The sequence below is a fragment of the Thalassophryne amazonica genome, chromosome 6 (assembly GCF_902500255.1).
Source record: "Thalassophryne amazonica chromosome 6, fThaAma1.1, whole genome shotgun sequence".
In the NCBI taxonomy this organism is placed as follows: Eukaryota; Metazoa; Chordata; class Actinopteri; order Batrachoidiformes; family Batrachoididae; genus Thalassophryne; species Thalassophryne amazonica.
The window spans coordinates 79,545,951-79,563,828 of NC_047108.1; the positions used below are offsets into that span (position 1 = coordinate 79,545,951).

A 17,878-nucleotide genomic window follows, 5' to 3' on the forward strand; every position below is an offset into this window, starting at 1 on the left:
ATTGTTACTTCTGAGAGGTGGGAATGGACCATTTGTCTGCCTGGGTGGTTTCCATCCAGGACCCAAGGCAGTTATGTATTATGGTGGATGTAGCGATACACAGCACCAGCGCATGCTCCCACACCTGACCCATGACAGCTGGAGTTGATTTCTGCAACAAGCAAAAACTGGACAATGTGGAGCATTATGATGTTCTCATGAACAGGGACATACAGTTCTCATTTGAACTCATAGGGGACTCATATGCAGTTGAAAAGTTGGCATTTTGGCATGTCAAAGTCCATATTGATCTTTACACAATGCATGGTGTGAGTGTAACGCAAGGCGCAGGGCACAAAGGGGTTGTACTTTTTCATGGAATTAGTCATGGGTGTCTTTTGGGCAGAGTTGTCTGCCAAGCAGAGGGTCACCCCTTTATGTCTGGTCTGCTTGAGGTTTCTTCCTCAAATCACGAGAGAGAGTCTTTCCTTACCACTGTCGCCTGTGTGCTTGCTCTTGGGTTGATAAAGTTAGCCCTTACTAGTGTGAAGCACCTTGAGGCAACTTTGTTGTGATTTGGCACTATATAAATGAGATAAATTGAATTGAAAATTCCCTTTAAGACACAAGTGAGTCAACATCTGCACATAGGGTCTAAGCCCACAAGTGGAACATTTACGGGAGTTGCAGTCATGCACCACAGCTCCCTGAGGTGAAGCTTTTGCATGGCTTGTTCTGTCAAATCTGATGAGCCCAGATGAGCAAATAAAACTCATTCCCAAAGCTCTTTTCTGTGCTGCACCTTCTTGAGTCATCATCTCAAGTAGGTGCAGTGCGCACCGGAGGTGACATGTCTCTGAGCGTGCGTAATGAATTGGGTGCGCTCCTAGAAAGCTTGTGTATTTAGGCTACACCATTGTAAGAGACTGAGTAAGAGTAAAGAGTGATGACAGTATTTTTTTAATTATTATTTGAACGTATAGACCCTCGATCAAGTGATCTCCTGCATACCACAAAACCAAACCAACAACTGATCTGAGAAACGACACGAGACAGTAGATTAACCCCACATACAGCCCTCCATCACAAGCGCAAACACAGCGTAATTGGGCATGACAGTCACACAATGGGTCAAAGATAAACCTTTCATGTAGATATACAGTGGTCCCTCGTTTATCGCGGGAGTTACGTTCTAAAAATAGCCCGCAATAGGCGAAATCCGCGAAGCAGACAGCGTTATTTCTTACAATTATTATAGACGTTTTAAGGCTGTAAAACCCCTCACTACACACTTTATACACTTTTCTCAAACAGGCATTAACATTTTCTCACTTTTCTCTCATGTGTAAACACTCTCAAAGTTCAAACCTTAGTAGAAAAATAAGACCAACCTGTTTTCAGGCCCAAACATTTGTTTGAGAAATAAAAATAGAACGTTTTCCTATAAATAATTATGATGGCTTTTAGAACTAACAAATTTAATTTTAACGATCAACCTACGAGGTTGGACACATAAGAAATTATTAATAGTGACTGACCAGTATTTCATAGGTCCTTTGATCGCGCCTCTTCGTCGTGGCGCCGCTCCGCTGAAGGCCTCGCTGCAGGTGTCTTTTTCCGAGTGAAGAACACAGTTATGGGTAGTTGTTGGCGCTCTTTTTTCTTCTGGGCGAGAAAATTCTTATAAACAGACACTAAGAACACAATGTGCTGTAAAAAAAAAAAAAAAAAGCATGCAAAATTGTACTAAAAAAATCTGTGAAACTGCGAGGCCACAAAAGGTGAACCGCGCTATAGGGAGGGACCACTGTATTTACAACAATACATAACTTCTATCTTACCCAGTCCATATCTTAACATAAAATTCTGTGTGGAAACTGGATGCTAGCCTACCTCAGAAGAGTTGAAGCCTTAGGTTGGATGCCGCGTTGAATCTTCTGAGAAGGACATCTCGCCACTCTCTGTTGAATTTCCTGGTTAGGTCATTCTCAAATGCCAGCCTTATTAAGTTCGCCTTTCGTTCATGCAGCATGCTGCGTCTGTGATCACTAGGCTTTTTCCACTCGTGTGCAAAATCTTAACACCCTTCCCAAGTGAATCGTGCTACATGATCTGCCTTTTGCTTGGTGGACTTGACGAATCCCAGGAACTCCAGCTCTGACACTGCTTGAATAAATCGAGCATGCTTTAGTTCGACCACCTTGCCATAATCACTGGACTCAGGATCCTTGCCCTCTGCCGCACTGACAAGCGCAACCATCAACCTATCAAATTGCTTGAACACAGACACACGCCATATCCGTTTGTTTTAAAATGAATTACTTTAGTTAATTAATTTGAGTTATTTGTTAAATACGTGATATTATTGAATAACTAATATTTTGCTATAGTTTCCAGTATTTCTTTTTCTTTCTTTTTTATTTTTATTTTTTGATAACTCTCATATCCGAGGGGCTAGGTTGATGATGTGAGGTGGTGTCGCCCCCAAACGTCCCCTCGTGGCGCCAGGTCCGTGCAGTTAGGCAGACGCATTTTTCCATATCTGGCAAACCACAGTTAAATTTGCAGATCAGCTTTTTAATGAATCTTTTTAAATATATTTTAAGTGATGTGAAGAGTTTTAAATGTGCATTAGCATTGCTGTGTAATTTTGCTCAATGTCATGCAAACGTCACCTCCTCATCTTGACAGCTATGCTGCAACTTAACCCTATATTGTATCATTGTCTACTTATAATTGTTTTGTTTCCCATCTTTCTTTAGGTTGTCTACTTTACAGCTCTGTTCCCCTACGTGGTTCTGGTTGTTCTTTTGGCCCATGGAGTCACTCTGCCGGGGGCTTTAGATGGGATTGTGTACTATCTGAAGCCGGACTGGTCCAAACTTGGAGAAGCACAGGTATAACGTCTGCATATGGCTGAAAATGCTTATCTGTGCACGTTTCTCTGTGGCAATGTAGTGAGTGAGGTGCTCACTAACACATTGAGAAATTACAGGAAAAACTAAAGAGACTGTGAAACATTACTGAGGCAATTCCCTTTGTGGTAGGTGTGGATTGATGCTGGCACTCAGATTTTCTTCTCGTATGCCATCGGACTGGGTGCCCTGACTGCACTGGGCAGCTACAACCGCTTCCATAACAACTGTTACCAGTGAGTTTAAACACAACATAAAATCAGACACCACACTGTGTGGAGTGAGGCCAACATCAGCACAAACACCATCAAGGAGACTCTGCTTATTACTCCATGAATTCATAGACTGGAATACTGTGAGAGGACTAATGCATTTCCAGTGGAAGTAGGCTTTTCATTAAAGTGGACTTTAGAGATACAGGCATCCAGCCATAGATGTGGACATCAAAGCAGAATCAGGAATTAAGGTAACAAAGAGTGGAGTTCCTGAACGTTATCATTATGCCGCATTCACACTGGGCGCGATCAGACGCTACAAATTCGCGTGGGTCGCCAGGCGACGGACGCGCCTCCTTTGCCCGGTGTGTCGCTCTGCTTGGATGGACGTTCGCTGTGAAAATTCGCCCCGGTGCGTCATCAAATAGGAGGAGCTTCCATTCCGCTCGCCGACTCCGGTTGTCAGTCAAGCTAACATGACGGACCTTGATCACACGGAGCGAGTTGTTGTGAAAAGCTCCCAATACAGAGAGTATCATTATTTGCTGCAGGAGCTGTGTCTGGGTGACGGCCGCTTTCAGCGGTCCTTCCACCTCTGCGCGACCCAGTTTGAGGATCAACTGTCCCATTCACGCGCACACATGTAAACAATTAAAAAAAAAAAAAAAAACTCCGCTGCTTGCTGCAGCTGGCTCTTCCCCCAAAAAACTCTGTCATAATTGTGTTTAGAAACCAGTCACCATTTGTTTTATTATACATCTGTGTAGTTAATTAATAAAATATTCTCTACAGACGATTCGCTTGCGCGCGCATGTACAAAAAAAAAAGAAAAGGAAAAAGCTCCGCTCCCCGCTGCTGCAAGTAGGGCTGCTGCTCGCTCCAAAAACTCTGTCATAATTGTGTTTAGAAACCAGTCACCATTTGCTTTATACAGGTGTGTAGTTAATAAGTAAAATAATCTCCAGAACGATTCGCGCGCGCACGTAAAATAAAGATAAAAAGAAACTCCGCTCCCCGCTGCTGTGGTGCTGCTGCTCGCTCCAAAAACTCTGTCATGATTGTGAAATAAAGGACAAAAGAGACATAAGTCCTGCTCACAGGCTGCTACCAGATACAGGACATGTTCACATCTTCAGTCAAACTCCAGACATCTCCACGTCACTACATATTCAGTCCCTGATTGGTCATCGCGGCGCAACGAGACGAAAAAGTTCAGATTTTTGAATTTGGGGAGGAGGGCAGCGCGACGTGAGGCGACACAATATCGCGCCGCAAATGCGCAAAACGCTCTAAATTGCTTCACTCTCGTCGCTTCACTCGCCTCCATCGCGTCGCGCTGCACGGTTTGGCGCCAAAACACGTCCTTACATAGAGATTACATGGCAACCTGTGGCTGCAGTCACTCGCGTCGCGCCCGGTGTGAACGCGGCATTAAGGAGACAAAGCAGGATTGGTACATCAGTCCAAAATAAGGTAAAAAAAAAATCAAAATTTGGTCATGCCATGTTAACATGTAAATAGATACATGACAGGTAATGGGATTGGTTTGAGACAAGGTAAGTAGTGCAAAGACATTCTGGTGACTGGAGGTTGATGGTCGACAGGGGCGGTCCTGGAGGCGGTCCGACCGGGCAGCTGCTCGGGGCGGCATCGCGGGGGGGGGGGTGGCAGGACCGTGTGGAAAAAAAAAACGGTGAAAAAAAAAGAAAAAGGGGGGGGGGGTTGTGGTCACGTCACGGCAGAGCGGCGCCCCCACCTTCCCCCTGTCCCATGGTAGCTTTCCTCTCTCACTCATTCCCGCAGCTTCACAGTGCTTTAAACAGTGTGGACGCTGAGCGTCCACAGAGTTCAATAGCGAAGCAAAGACTGCAGCGAAACAAGACGAGTCATTGGATAAATGCTAGGCTTTGTCCCGCCCATCGGACGCTCACCGTCTCTGGGGGTCTATGGGGCAGTGGGCTGGCCTCAGCTTCTGCATAATGATTGGATGATCTGTCTGAGGCTGAATCCCTTTTTGATTGACAGCGAAATGAGCGAATCAGCGATCTTTTGGTGTAAACATCCGTGGGAGTATTTTTTTAATTTTCATTCTGTTCTGAGTTGAACCGGAGACTTTCCTAATCTTCTTAGCGGCATTTTCTTTGTTAAAAACGACTAGTGACAAATCGAGCTTCTATTTCTGGTGGTTTTTTTTTTGTTTTGTTTTTTGTAGCTGCTTGTGTTTGGAGACTGATTTCTATCACTCTTTCTGACTTCTATCACAGTTTCTGTCCCTACTGAGAAGCGGGTGCTGCTGAGCTCCTCCACCGTCACTAAGCACTCACAGGCGGACAACTTCACACTAGCCTCGCGCCAGTCCCAGCTAGCGAGCTAGCTAGGTAGCAAGCTGCACATAATGGCAGACAATTTGAATGTTGTGGACCGGATTTTGGCGAAGCCATTTGATAGTCTTCCTTAACGATGAAGCCATGGCTGCTGTATGGCTTCAGCTCTCAATGGTTTGCAGGCCAGAGTTAAAGCAATAGCCCCCAGTGCAATGTTTGTGCATTGCTTTGTACACAGACTGAATCTGGTTCTGTCTCAGGGGGCTAGAAGCTTATCTGAGTGCAGAATATTTTTTTGCATCACTCTCTGGGTTTGCCACATTTTTCTCAAAATCCACAAAGAGGATGTCTTTTCTTGAGTCTGCAGGCTGCTCAAGGTTGCCCAGAAATGCTCCTACTCGATGGAATTTCACATCATGGATAGTGAGCACTGTGGCAAACAATTATGATGCCTCCTGCAAACTTCTGAGATGATCATTGCAGATAAGTCCATGGATGTTGACACATTAGACTGTACCAATTTCTTTGTGTTTGTTATTGCAGTAGTCATTAAAACCGGAAATTTGTTCTTGAAAATAGCTGTTGTGAGTTCATTTGTGGGATTGTGGGTGTTCTGGACGAAATTAGTGTTTTCATGGGTGGTGGGGCGGAGGTGGTGGCCACGTTAGTGTGCGCGGGGGGGGCGCACGCAGGGGGTTTCGCCCGGGGAGTAAATCACTCTAGGACCGCCACTGATGGTCGAAGAACGATTGGGAACGAGACACATCATGACGTGTACCTTTTGAAATGATATAAAGTGTGAGTAACTGCCAGGTGAGAAGACCAAGAAACATGTTTAATCAGGATTAACAGAAACTTGTACAGCAGCCAGATTAAATTATTAACAAGTTAGTTATTATTAAGTTAATAATTAATTATTAACTGAGGCCAAAGTAAGGTGCAGGACACAAAAAGGTTGTATTTAGTCAATCTATCATTACCATGTTTTGGGCGTAATGTGAAATAAACCGATCAGATTATCATCTCTCATTCTCTGTAAAAGCCAGAGTGCGATGAAATCTGGCGCACCGCATTTTAGAAAGCTGACTCAGCTGGCGAGTTCACGGATCTGCACGCAGCATTAAAACACTTGAGCAGAGAGAGCAGTCACAAACCCTCCCTGAGTTGAAGCAGTTTAGTAAGGCATACTTTTGTTGTCAGATCAGTTTTGTTGTGTGTACAAGCACAGTACACATCGCATCATTAACCCACTTGTGTTAGGGGTGTCTGAATAGGCATTAATTTTCATTTAATTTCATCCATTTTCTACTGGTTATCCAGGTCTGGGTATGGATTGCAGTGTTCACAACCTATGCAATCTTAACCCACACTTTCCTATCCTCAGCCAAGTCCTCGAACCCTTCCTGGGGGATCCTGAGGTGTTCCCAAGCCAGCAGGGAGATATGATCCCTCCAGCATGCCGTGGGTCTTTTTCAGGGCCTCCTCCTAGCTGGATGTGCCTGGAAGACCTCTCTAGGGAGATGACCAGCGGGCATCCTCACTAGATACCCACACCACCTCAACTGGCTCCTTTCCATGCAAACAAGCAACACCTCTACTCCAAGTCCCTTTTAGTCCCTGAGTGTAAGCCCAGATGCCCTACTGAGGCACCTCATTTCTGTTGCTTGTATTCTTGATCTTCTTTTGGTCAGGTCTGATGAAATGCCACCAATATGGGCACAGCATCGGTATGCGCATGGAATTTCATAGGATTATGCACAAAACATTATCCTTAACTTCTTGCATTACAGTTGTATGCAAAGGTTTGGGCACACCTGATAATTTTCATTACTTTCCTTTATAAATCATTGGTAAAATCATTAATCATTAAATCATAAATCATTACAGCTGTCAGTTTCCACTGTGAGCAACATAGTGAGGAAATGGAAAACCGCAGGCACAGTACTAGTTAAGGCCTGAAGTGGCAGGCCAAGAAAAATCTCAGATAAGCTGAAACGATGGATGGTGAGAACAGTCATAGTCAACCCACAGACCTGTTCCAAAGACCTACAACATGGTCTTGCTGCAGATAGTGTCTCTGCATTGTTCAACTATACAGCACACTTTGCACAAAGAGATGCCGTATGATGCTGTAATGCAGAGGAAGCCTTTTCTGCGTACACACCACAAACAGAGTAAGTGTGGACTGCGGAAACTAAAACTGAATTATTTGGACATAGCCAGGGGTGGTATGCATGGCTGATAAAGAACACAGCATTCCAAGAAAAACACTTGCTACCTACAGTAAAATTTGGAGGTGGTTCCATCATGCTGTGGGGCTGTGTGGCCAGTGCAGGTACTGGGAATCTTGTTAAAGTTGAGGGTCACATGGATTACAGTCAGTATCAGCAGATTCTTGAGAATTCATGAATCAGTGACAAAGCTGAATTTGCGCTGGGGCTGGATCTTTCAACAAGACAATGACCTTAAACACTGCTCAAAATCTACTAAGACATTCATGCAGCAGAACAAAATACAATGTTCTGGAATGGCCATTTCAGTCCCCAGACCTGAATATTATTGAAAATCTGTGGTGTGATTTTAAGCAGGCTGTCCATGCTCGGAAACCAACAAACCTGAGATGTTTTGTAAAGAGGAATCATCCAAAATGCCTTCAACCAGAATCCAGACTCTCATTGGAAGCTATAGGAAGCATTTCGAGGCTGTTATTTCTGCAAAAGGAGGATCTACTAAATATTGATGTTTTTTTTCTGTTCCGATGCCCAAATTTATGCACTTGCCTATTATTGCAATTATAGGCAAGAATTATTGCATACTTTCTGTAAATCCTATAAACTTCATTTCACTTCTCAAATATCAGTGTATTCATCTGCTATATGATATATTTAACTGAAATTTCTGATCCAGACAATCAGTGATTTATAAAGGAAAATCATGTGTTGTGTGGGCCGCCAGAAGAGGAGGTACTGCTGGCCCACCACCAGAGGGCGCCCTGCCTGAAGTGCGGGCTTCGAGAGGGCGCTGCCGCCACGGACACAGCCGGGGGTGACAGCTGTCACTCATTATCTCATGACAGCTGTCATCCATCTACACTTCATCATTCCACTCCATAAAAACCGGACGTCATCTCCACCTCGTTGCCGAGATATCATCTACCTGTGAAGGTAATATTCTCAGCCTTAACACTAAACTGTGTCTTAGTCTGAACTCTTTTTGCAGCCGCTTTCCTGTGGTGTTCCCTATCTGAGAGATTGGCGTTTGGTGTGATCAGCGACGGCTTCACTTCACACCCCAACCAGATAAGTGGTTAGACAGGAGCTGCACGAGTGTGTGTTAGAGGTGGAGGTGGAATTCCCACCATTGTTGTTACTGGGTGTGCACGCACCCACATATGACTGTTTTTGCTCCTCGCCAGCAGTACCAGATCCGACACTCGGAGACAGTGGCCACCTGGGGACTCGGAACTTGGCGGCTCCAGTATTCTCCAGGTTCGGTGGCGGAGGAAATCGGGTGGTTCCGGTTCTTCTCAGGACAGACGTCTTCTATCCTCGAGCCTGCCCACACGTCACCTTTGTGGATTGACTGTTTGCTCAAATTCTGTAATCCTCTGTGTTTTTGTTGTGCTCTTTCACAACAGTAAAGTGTTCATATTCGACTCTTTCATTGTCCGATCATTTGCGCCCCGTTGTGGGTCCGTGTCACTACACTTTCCCAACAGGATATCTCGGCCAGCGTCATGGATCCCGAGGGGCGTCAACCATCTGTTGGACAACCAATGGAAGAGCAGGGTGCACAGGCATCTGCAGGAGGCGTGATTGGTGAGTTGCAGCAAATCCTCACCGCCTTTACCGCTCGGTTGGATTTGATGACCGAGCAAAACGTCATCCTTAACCGCAGGATGGAGGCTCTCACCACGCAGGTGGAAACGCGCGCTCAGGGCGCTGCTGCAGCTCCTCCTCCTGCCGACCCGGTGCAGAATATAGACGTTCCACTGGTCGTTCAACGACCCCCCCCCCACCATCCCCTGAACCATACATAAGTCCCCCAGAGCCGTACGGAGGTTGTGTGGAGACGTGCGCGGACTTTCTTATGCAGTGTTCGCTCGTCTTTGCACAACGTCCCGTCATGTATGCGTCTGACGCCAGTAAGGTGGCTTATGTAATTAACTTGCTTCGTGGTGAGGCACGCGCTTGGGCTACAGCGCTTTGGGAGCAAAATTCACGGCTCCTTACCACTTATACTGGGTTTGTGAGGGAGTTCAAAACGTTTTTTGATCACCCTAATAGAGGAGAGACTGCTTCAACTGTGCTGCTGTCTATGAGACAGGGGCGCCGGAGCACAGCCGAATATGCAGTCTACTTCCGCATCGCGGCTGCGAGGTCCGGCTGGAATAATGTTCCGCTCCGCGCCGCCTTCATAAACGGACTGTCGTCGGTCCTGAAGGAGCACCTGGTAGCCAAGGAAGAACCGCGGGATCTAGATGGGCTTATTGATCTCATTATATGGTTAGACAATCGGTTAGAGGAACGCCGTCGGGAGCGAGACAAAGGACGTGGCCGGGCACGCGCCGTCCCTCTCCCTTCCGGGTCCGAAAAGGTTCTGCCCTCCCCACACTCCACAGCCTCAACGCTCCGTGTGGCTACAGCTCCCCCTGCTGACGAAGCTATGGACACAAGCAGGGCCACATTTAGACCACCTAACAGACAGAGGAGGCTGGCCCACGGGGAGTGCTTTGTCTGCGGCTCGAGTGAGCATCTGCAGAGAGACTGCCCCAAGTGGTTAAACACCAACGCCCGACCCCTAGAAACTGGGCTTAGGGTGGGCCAAGACATTCACTTGGGGCATACACATATTTCCACACGACTCCCAGTTACAATCCTGAGCGGGGATTTAACCCTTCAAGCCCCAGCACTGGTGGACACGGGGTCAGAAGGGAATCTGCTAGACAGCAGATGGGCTAGGGAGGTAGGGCTCCCTCTGGTGGTGCTCCCTTCGTCATTGCAGGTGCGGGCACTAGATGGCACCCTTCTCCCTTTAATCACGCACAAGACACAACCTGTAACTCTGGTGGCGTCTGGAAATCATCGGGAGGAGATCGAGTTTTTGTGACTCCTTCTACCTCCCGCGTGATTTTGGGCTTCCCTTGGATGTTGAAACACAATCCCCGGATTGATTGGCTGTCTGGGGTGGTGGTTCAGTGGAGCGAAACCTGCCATCGGGTGTGTTTAGGATCCTCGGTTCCTCCCGGTTTACAGGCTAAGGAGGAGGTCAAAGTCTCTCCCAATCTGACGGCAGTGCCGGTTGAGTACCACGATCTTGCTGACGTCTTCAGCAAGGATCTGGCGCTCACCCTTCCCCCGCACCGTCCGTATGATTGTGCCATTGATTTGATTCCAGGCGTTGAGTTTCCGTCCAGCAGGCTGTACAATCTCTCACGACCTGAGCGCGAATCAATGGAGACCTACATCCGGGACTCATTAGCTGCCGGGCTGATCCGGAATTCCACCTCCCCGATGGGTGCAGGTTTATTTTTTGTGGGCAAGAAAGACGGCGGACTCCGTCCATGCATTGATTACAGGGGGCTGAATGAGATTACGGTTCGCAATCGATAACCGTTGCCCCTGTTAGATTCAGTGTTCACGCCCCTGCATGGAGCCAAAATCTTCACCAAGTTGGATCTTAGAAATGCATACCACCTGGTTCGGATCCGGAAGGGAGACGAGTGGAAGACGGCATTTAACATCCCGTTAGGTCATTTTGAGTACCTGGTCATGCCATTCGGCCTCACTAACGCCCCCGCGACATTCCAAGCTTTAGTTAATGACGTCTTGCGGGACTTCCTGCACCGATTCGTCTTCGTATATCTGGACGATATACTCATCTTTTCTCTGGATCCTGAGACTCATGTCCAGCATGTACGTCAGGTCCTGCAGCGGTTGTTGGAGATACCATGGACCATGGATGGAGTAACCATCTGGCCTGGATCGAGTATGCACACAACAGTCAGGTGTCTTCTGCCACCGGCCTCTCCCCGTTTGAGGTGTGCCTGGGGTACCAGCCCCCGTTGTTTCCCGTGGTGGAGGGAGAGGTCGGTGTGCCCTCGGTCCAGGCCCACCTGCGGAGGTGCCGTCGGGTGTGGCGCACCGCCCGTTCTGCCTTGTTGAAGGCCCAGACGAGGGCTAAGACCCATGCAGACCGCCGGCGGTCCCTGGCCCCTGCATACCAGCCTGGGCAGGAGGTGTGGTTATCAACTAAGGACATTCCCCTGCAGGTGGACTCCCCCAAACTGATGGACAGATACATTGGACCCTTCAAGATTATCAAAATCCTCAGTCCTGCTGCAGTGAAGCTCCAACTCCCGGCTTCACTGCGGATCCACCCTGTTTTTCATGTCTCACGGATTAAACCACACCTCACCTCACCCCTCTGTGCTCCCGGTCCGGCACCGCTTCCTTCCCGGATCATCGACGGGGAGCCGGCTTGGACAGTGCGCCGGCTCCTGGACGTCCGTCGAATGGGCCAGGGGTTCCAGTATTTGGTGGACTGGGAGGGGTATGGACCCGAAGAACGCTCCTGGGTAAAGAGGAGCTTCATCCTGGACCCGGCCCTCCTGGCCGATTTCTACCGCCGTCACCCGGACAAGCCTGGTCGGGCGCCAGGAGGCGCCCGTTGAGGGGGGGGTCCTGTTGTGTGGGCCGCCAGAAGAGGAGGTACTGCTGGCCCACCACCAGAGGGCGCCCTGCCTGAAGTGCGGGCTTCAGGCACAAGAGGGCGCTGCCGCCACGGACACAGCCCAGGGTGACAGCTGTCACTCATTATCTCATGACAGCTGTCATCCATCTACACTTCATCATTCCACTCCATAAAAACCGGACGTCATCTCCACCTCGTTGCCGAGATATCATCTACCTGTGAAGGTAATATTCTCAGCCTTAACACTAAACTGTGTCTTAGTCTGAACTATTTTTGCAGCCGCTTTCCTGGGTGTTCCCTATCTGAGAGATTGGCGTTTGGTGTGATCAGCGACGGCTTCACTTCACACCCCAACCAGATAAGTGGTTAGACAGGAGCTGCACGAGTGTGTGTTAGAGGTGGAGGTGGAATTCCCACCATTGTTGTTACTGGGTGTGCACCCACCCACATATGACTGTTTTTGCTCCTCGCCAGCAGTACCAGATCCGACACTCGGAGACGGTGGCCACCTGGGGACTCGGAACTTGGCGGCTCCAGTATTCTCCAGGTTCGGTGGCGGAGGAAATCGAGTGGTTCCAGTTCTTCTCAGGACAGACGTCTTCTATCCTCGAGCCTGCCCACACGTCACCTTTGTGGATTGACTGTTTGCTCAAATTCTGTAATCCTCTGTGTTTTTGTTGTGCTCTTTCACAACAGTAAAGTGTTCATATTCGACTCTTTCATTGTCCGATCATTTGCGCCCCGTTGTGGGTCCGTGTCACTACACTTTCCCAACAGGATATCTCGGCCAGCGTCATGGATCCCGAGGGGCGTCAACCATCTGTTGGACAACCAAGGGAAGAGCAGGGTGCACAGGCATCTGCAGGAGGCGTGATTGGTGAGTTGCAGCAAATCCTCACCGCCTTTACCGCTCGGTTGGATTTGATGACCGAGCAAAACGTCATCCTTAACCGCAGGATGGAGGCTCTCACCGCGCAGGTGGAAGCGCGCGCTCAGGGCGCTGCTGCAGCTCCTCCTCCTGCCGACCCGGTGCAGAATATAGATGTTCCACTGGTCGTTCAACGACCCCCCCCACCATCCCCTGAAGCATACATAAGTCCCCCAGAGCTGTACAGAGGTTGTGTGGAGACGTGCGCGGACTTTCTTATGCAGTGTTCGCTCGTCTTTGCACAACGTCCCGTCATGTACGCGTCTGACGCCAGTAAGGTGGCTTATGTAATTAACTTGCTTCGTGGTGAGGCACGCGCTTGGGCTACAGCGCTTTGGGAGCAAAATTCACGGCGCCTTACCACTTATACTGGGTTTGTGAGGGAGTTCAAAACGGTTTTTGATCACCCTAATAGAGGAGAGACTGCTTCAACTGTGCTGCTGTCTATGAGACAGGGGCGCTGGAGCGCAGCCGAATATGCAGTCGACTTCCGCATCGCGACTGCGAGGTCCGGCTGGAATAACGTTGCGCTCCGCGCCGCCTTCATAAACGGACTGTCGTCGGTCCTGAAGGAGCACCTGGTAGCCAAGGAAGAACCGCGGGATCTAGATGGGCTTATTGATCTCGTTATACAGTTAGACAATCGGGTAGAGGAACGCCGTCGGGAGCGAGATGAAGGACGTGGCCGGGCACGCGCCATCCCTCTCCCTTCCGGGTCCGAAAAGGTTCCGCCCTCCCCACGCTCCACAGCCTCACCGCTCCGTGTGGCTACAGCTCCCCCTGCTGACGAAGCTATGGACACGAGCAGGGCCACATTTAGACCACCTAACAGACAGAGGAGGCTGGCCCGCGGGGAGTGCTTTGTCTGCGGCTCGAGTGAGCATCTGCAGAGAGACTGCCCCAAGCGGTTAAACACCAACGCCCGCCCCCTAGAAACTGGGCTTAGGGTGGGCCAAGACATTCACTTGGGGCATACACATATTTCCACACGACTCCCAGTTACAATCCTGAGCGGGGATTTAACCCTTCAAGCCCCAGCACTGGTGGACACAGGGTCAGAAGGGAATCTGTTAGACAGCAGATGGGCTAGGGAGGTAGGGCTCCCTCTGGTGGCGCTCCCTTCTTCATTGCAGGTGCGGGCACTAGATGGCACCCTTCTCCCTTTAATCACGCACAAGACACAACCTGTAACTCTGGTGGTGTCTGGAAATCATCGGGAGGAGATCGAGTTTTTGTGACTCCTTCTACCTCCCGCGTGATTTTGGGCTTCCCTTGGATGTTGAAACACAATCCCCGGATTGATTGGCCGTCTGGGGTGGTGGTTCAGTGGAGGGAAACCTGCCATCGGGTGTGTTTAGGATCCTCGGTTCCTCCCGGTTTACAGGCTAAGGAGGAGGTCAAAGTCTCTCCCAATCTGACGGCAGTGCCGGTTGAGTACCACGATCTTGCTGACGTCTTCAGCAAGGATCTGGCGCTCACCCTTCCCCCGCACCGTCCGTATGATTGTGCCATTGATTTGATTCCAGGCGTTGAGTTTCCGTCCAGCAGGCTGTACAATCTATCACGATCTGAGCACGAATCAATGGAGACCTACATCCGGTACTCATTAGCTGCCGGGCTGATCCGGAATTCCACCTCCCCGATGGGTGCAGGTTTATTTTTTGTGGGCAAGAAAGACGGCGGACTCCGTCCATGCATTGATTACAGGGGGCTGAATGAGATTACGGTTCGCAATCGATACCCATTGCCCCTGTTAGATTCAGTGTTCACGCCCCTGCATGGAGCCAAAATCTTCACCAAGTTGGATCTTAGAAATGCATACCACCTGGTTCGGATCCGGAAGGGAGACGAGTGGAAGACGGCATTTAACACCCCGTTAGGTCATTTTGAGTACCTGGTCATGCCGTTCGGCCTCACTAACGCCCCCGGGACATTCCAAGCTTTGGTTAATGACGTCTTGCGGGACTTCCTGCACCGATTCGTCTTCGTATATCTGGACGATATACTCATCTTTTCTCCGGATCCTGAGACTCATGTCCAGCATGTACGTCAGGTCCTGCAGCGGTTGTTGGAGAACCGTTTGTTTGTGAAGGGCGAGAAGTGCGAGTTCCACCGTACTTCTTTGTCCTTCCTGGGGTTTATCATTTCCTCCAACTCCGTCGCCCCTGATCCGGCCAAGGTTGCGGCGGTGAGAGATTGGCCCCAACCAACAAGCCGTAGGAAGCTGCAACAGTTCCTCGGCTTTGCAAATTTCTACAGGAGGTTCATTAAGGGCTACAGTCAGGTAGTTAGCCCCCTGACAGCCCTGACCTCTCCAAAAGTCCCCTTCACCTGGTCGGATCGGTGCGAAGCCGCGTTCAGGGAGTTGAAACGACGGTTCTCGACTGCACCAGTTCTGGTGCAGCCCGACCCTGGCCACCAGTTTGTGGTTGAAGTGGATGCCTCTGACTCAGGGATAGGAGCCGTGCTATCCCAGAGCGGAGAGACCGATAAGGTTCTTCACCCGTGTGCCTACTTTTCTCGCAGGTTGACCCCGGCTGAACGGAACTATGACGTCGGCAACTGAGAACTCCTTGCGGTGAAAGAGGCTCTTGAGGAGTGGAGACACCTGTTGGAGGGAGCGTCTGTGCCGTTCACGGTTTTCACTGACCATCGGAACCTGGAGTATATCAGGACCGCCAAGCGGCTGAACCCCAGGCAAGCCCGCTGGTCACTGTTCTTCGGGCGTTTTGACTTCCGGATCACCTATCGCCCCGGGACCAAGAACCAAAGATCAGATGCCTTGTCCCGGGTACACGAAGACAAAGTCAAAACTGAGCTGTCGGATCCACCGGAGCCCATCATTCCGGAGTCCGCTATCGTGGCTACCCTCACCTGGGACGTGGAGAAGACCGTCCGGGAGGCCCTGGCACAGAACCCGGACCCCGGAACGGGACCAAATAATCGTCTGTACATACCACCAGAGGCCAGATCTGCTGTCTTAGATTTCTGTCACGGTTCCAAGCTCTCCTGTCATCCAGGGGTGCGAAGGACCGTGGCAGTTGTCCGGCAGCGCTTCTGGTGGGCGTCTATGGTTGCCGACATCCGGGAGTATATCCAGGCCTGCACCACCTGTGTCAGGGGCAAGGCAGACCATAAGAGGACCCAAGGACTTCTCCAGCCGCTCCCGGTGCCTCATCGCCCCTGGTCCCATATCTGCCTGGATTTCATCATGGGGCCTGCCGCCGTTCCAGGGCCTGACGACCATCCTCACGATAGTGGACCGATTCTCCAAGGCGGCCCACTTCATGGCCCTCCCGAAGCTTCCAACGGCCCAGGAGACTGCTGACCTCCTGGTCCACCACGTCGTTCGTCTGCATGGGATACCAACTGACATTGTCTCGGATCGTGGTCCTCAGTTCTCCTCACAGGTCTGGAGGAGTTTCTGCAGAGAACTGGGGGCCACAGTGAGCCTCTCATCCGGGTACCACCCACAGACGAACAGACAGGCAGAACGGGCCAACCAAGAGTTGGAACAGACCCTCCGCTGTGTGACATCCGCGCACCCGACGGCCTGGAGTAACCATCTGGCCTGGATCGAGTATGCACACAACAGTCAAGTGTCTTCTGCCACCGGCCTCTCCCCGTTTGAGGTGTGCCTGGGGTACCAGCCCCCATTGTTTCCCGTGGTGGAGGTCGGTGTGCCCTCGGTCCAGGCCCACCTGCGGAGGTGCCGTCGGGTGTGGCGCACCGCCCGTTCTGCCTTGTTGAAGGCCCGGACGAGGGCTAAGACCCATGCAGACTGCCGGCAGTCCCCGGCCCCTGCATACCAGCCCAGGCAGGAGGTGTGGTTATCAACTAAGGACATTCCCCTGCAGGTGAACTCCCCCAAACTGATGGACAGATACATTGGACCCTTCAAGATCATCAAAATCCTCAGTCCTGCTGCAGTGAAGCTCCAACTCCCGGCTTCACTGCGGATCCACCCTGTTTTTCATATCTCCCGGATTAAACCACACCTCACCTCACCCCTCTGTGGTCCCGGTCCGGCACCGCCTCCTGCCCGGATCATCGACGGGAACCGGCTTGGACAGTGCGCCGGCTCCTGGACGTCCGTCGAATGGGCCGGGGGTTCCAGTATTTGGTGGACTGGGATGGGTATGGACCCAAGAACGCTCCTGGGTAAAGAGGAGCTTCATCCTGGACCCGGCCTTCCTGGCCGATTTCTACCGCCGTCACCCGGACAAGCCTGGTCGGGTGCCAGGAGGCGCCCGTTGAGGGGGGGGGGGGGTCCTGTTGTGTGGGCCACCAGAAGAGGAGGTACTGCTGGCCCACCACCAGAGGGCGCCCTGCCTGAAGTGCGGGCTTGAGGTATGAGAGGGCGCTGCCACCACGGACACAGCCGGGGGTGACAGCTGTCACTCATTATCTCATGACAGCTGTCATCCATCTACACTTCATCATTCCACTCCATAAGAACCGGACGTCATCTCCACCTCGTTGCTGAGATATCATCTACCTGTGAAGGTAATATTCTCAGCCTTAACACTAAATTGTGTCTTAGTCTGAACTCTTTTTGCAGCCGCTTTCCTGTGGTGTTCCCTATATGAGAGATTGGCGTTTGGTCTGATCAGCGACGGCTTCGCTTCACACCCCAACCAGATAAGTGGTTAGACAGGAGCTGCACAAGTGTGTGTTAGAGGTGGAGGTGGAATTCCCACCATTGTTGTTACTGGGTGTGCACACACCCACATATGACTGTTTTTGCTCCTCGCCAGCAGTACCAGATCCGACACTCGGAGACGGTGGCCACCTGGGGACTTGGAACTTGGCGGCTCCAGTATT

At 50.5% G+C, this 17,878-nt stretch overlaps 1 protein-coding gene across 1 annotated transcript in view; it reads left to right on the forward strand.

Annotated features, from left to right (window-relative positions):
* si:ch211-117c9.5 (sodium- and chloride-dependent creatine transporter 1) overlaps positions 1 to 17,878 on the forward strand; it is a 77,071-nt gene that overhangs the window by 36,620 nt on the left and 22,573 nt on the right. The window contains exons 6-7 of the mRNA XM_034172574.1: positions 2,742 to 2,876; positions 3,027 to 3,130. Coding sequence (XP_034028465.1) covers positions 2,742 to 2,876; positions 3,027 to 3,130 — 239 coding nt within the window. The remainder of the gene's footprint in view (positions 1 to 2,741; positions 2,877 to 3,026; positions 3,131 to 17,878) is intronic.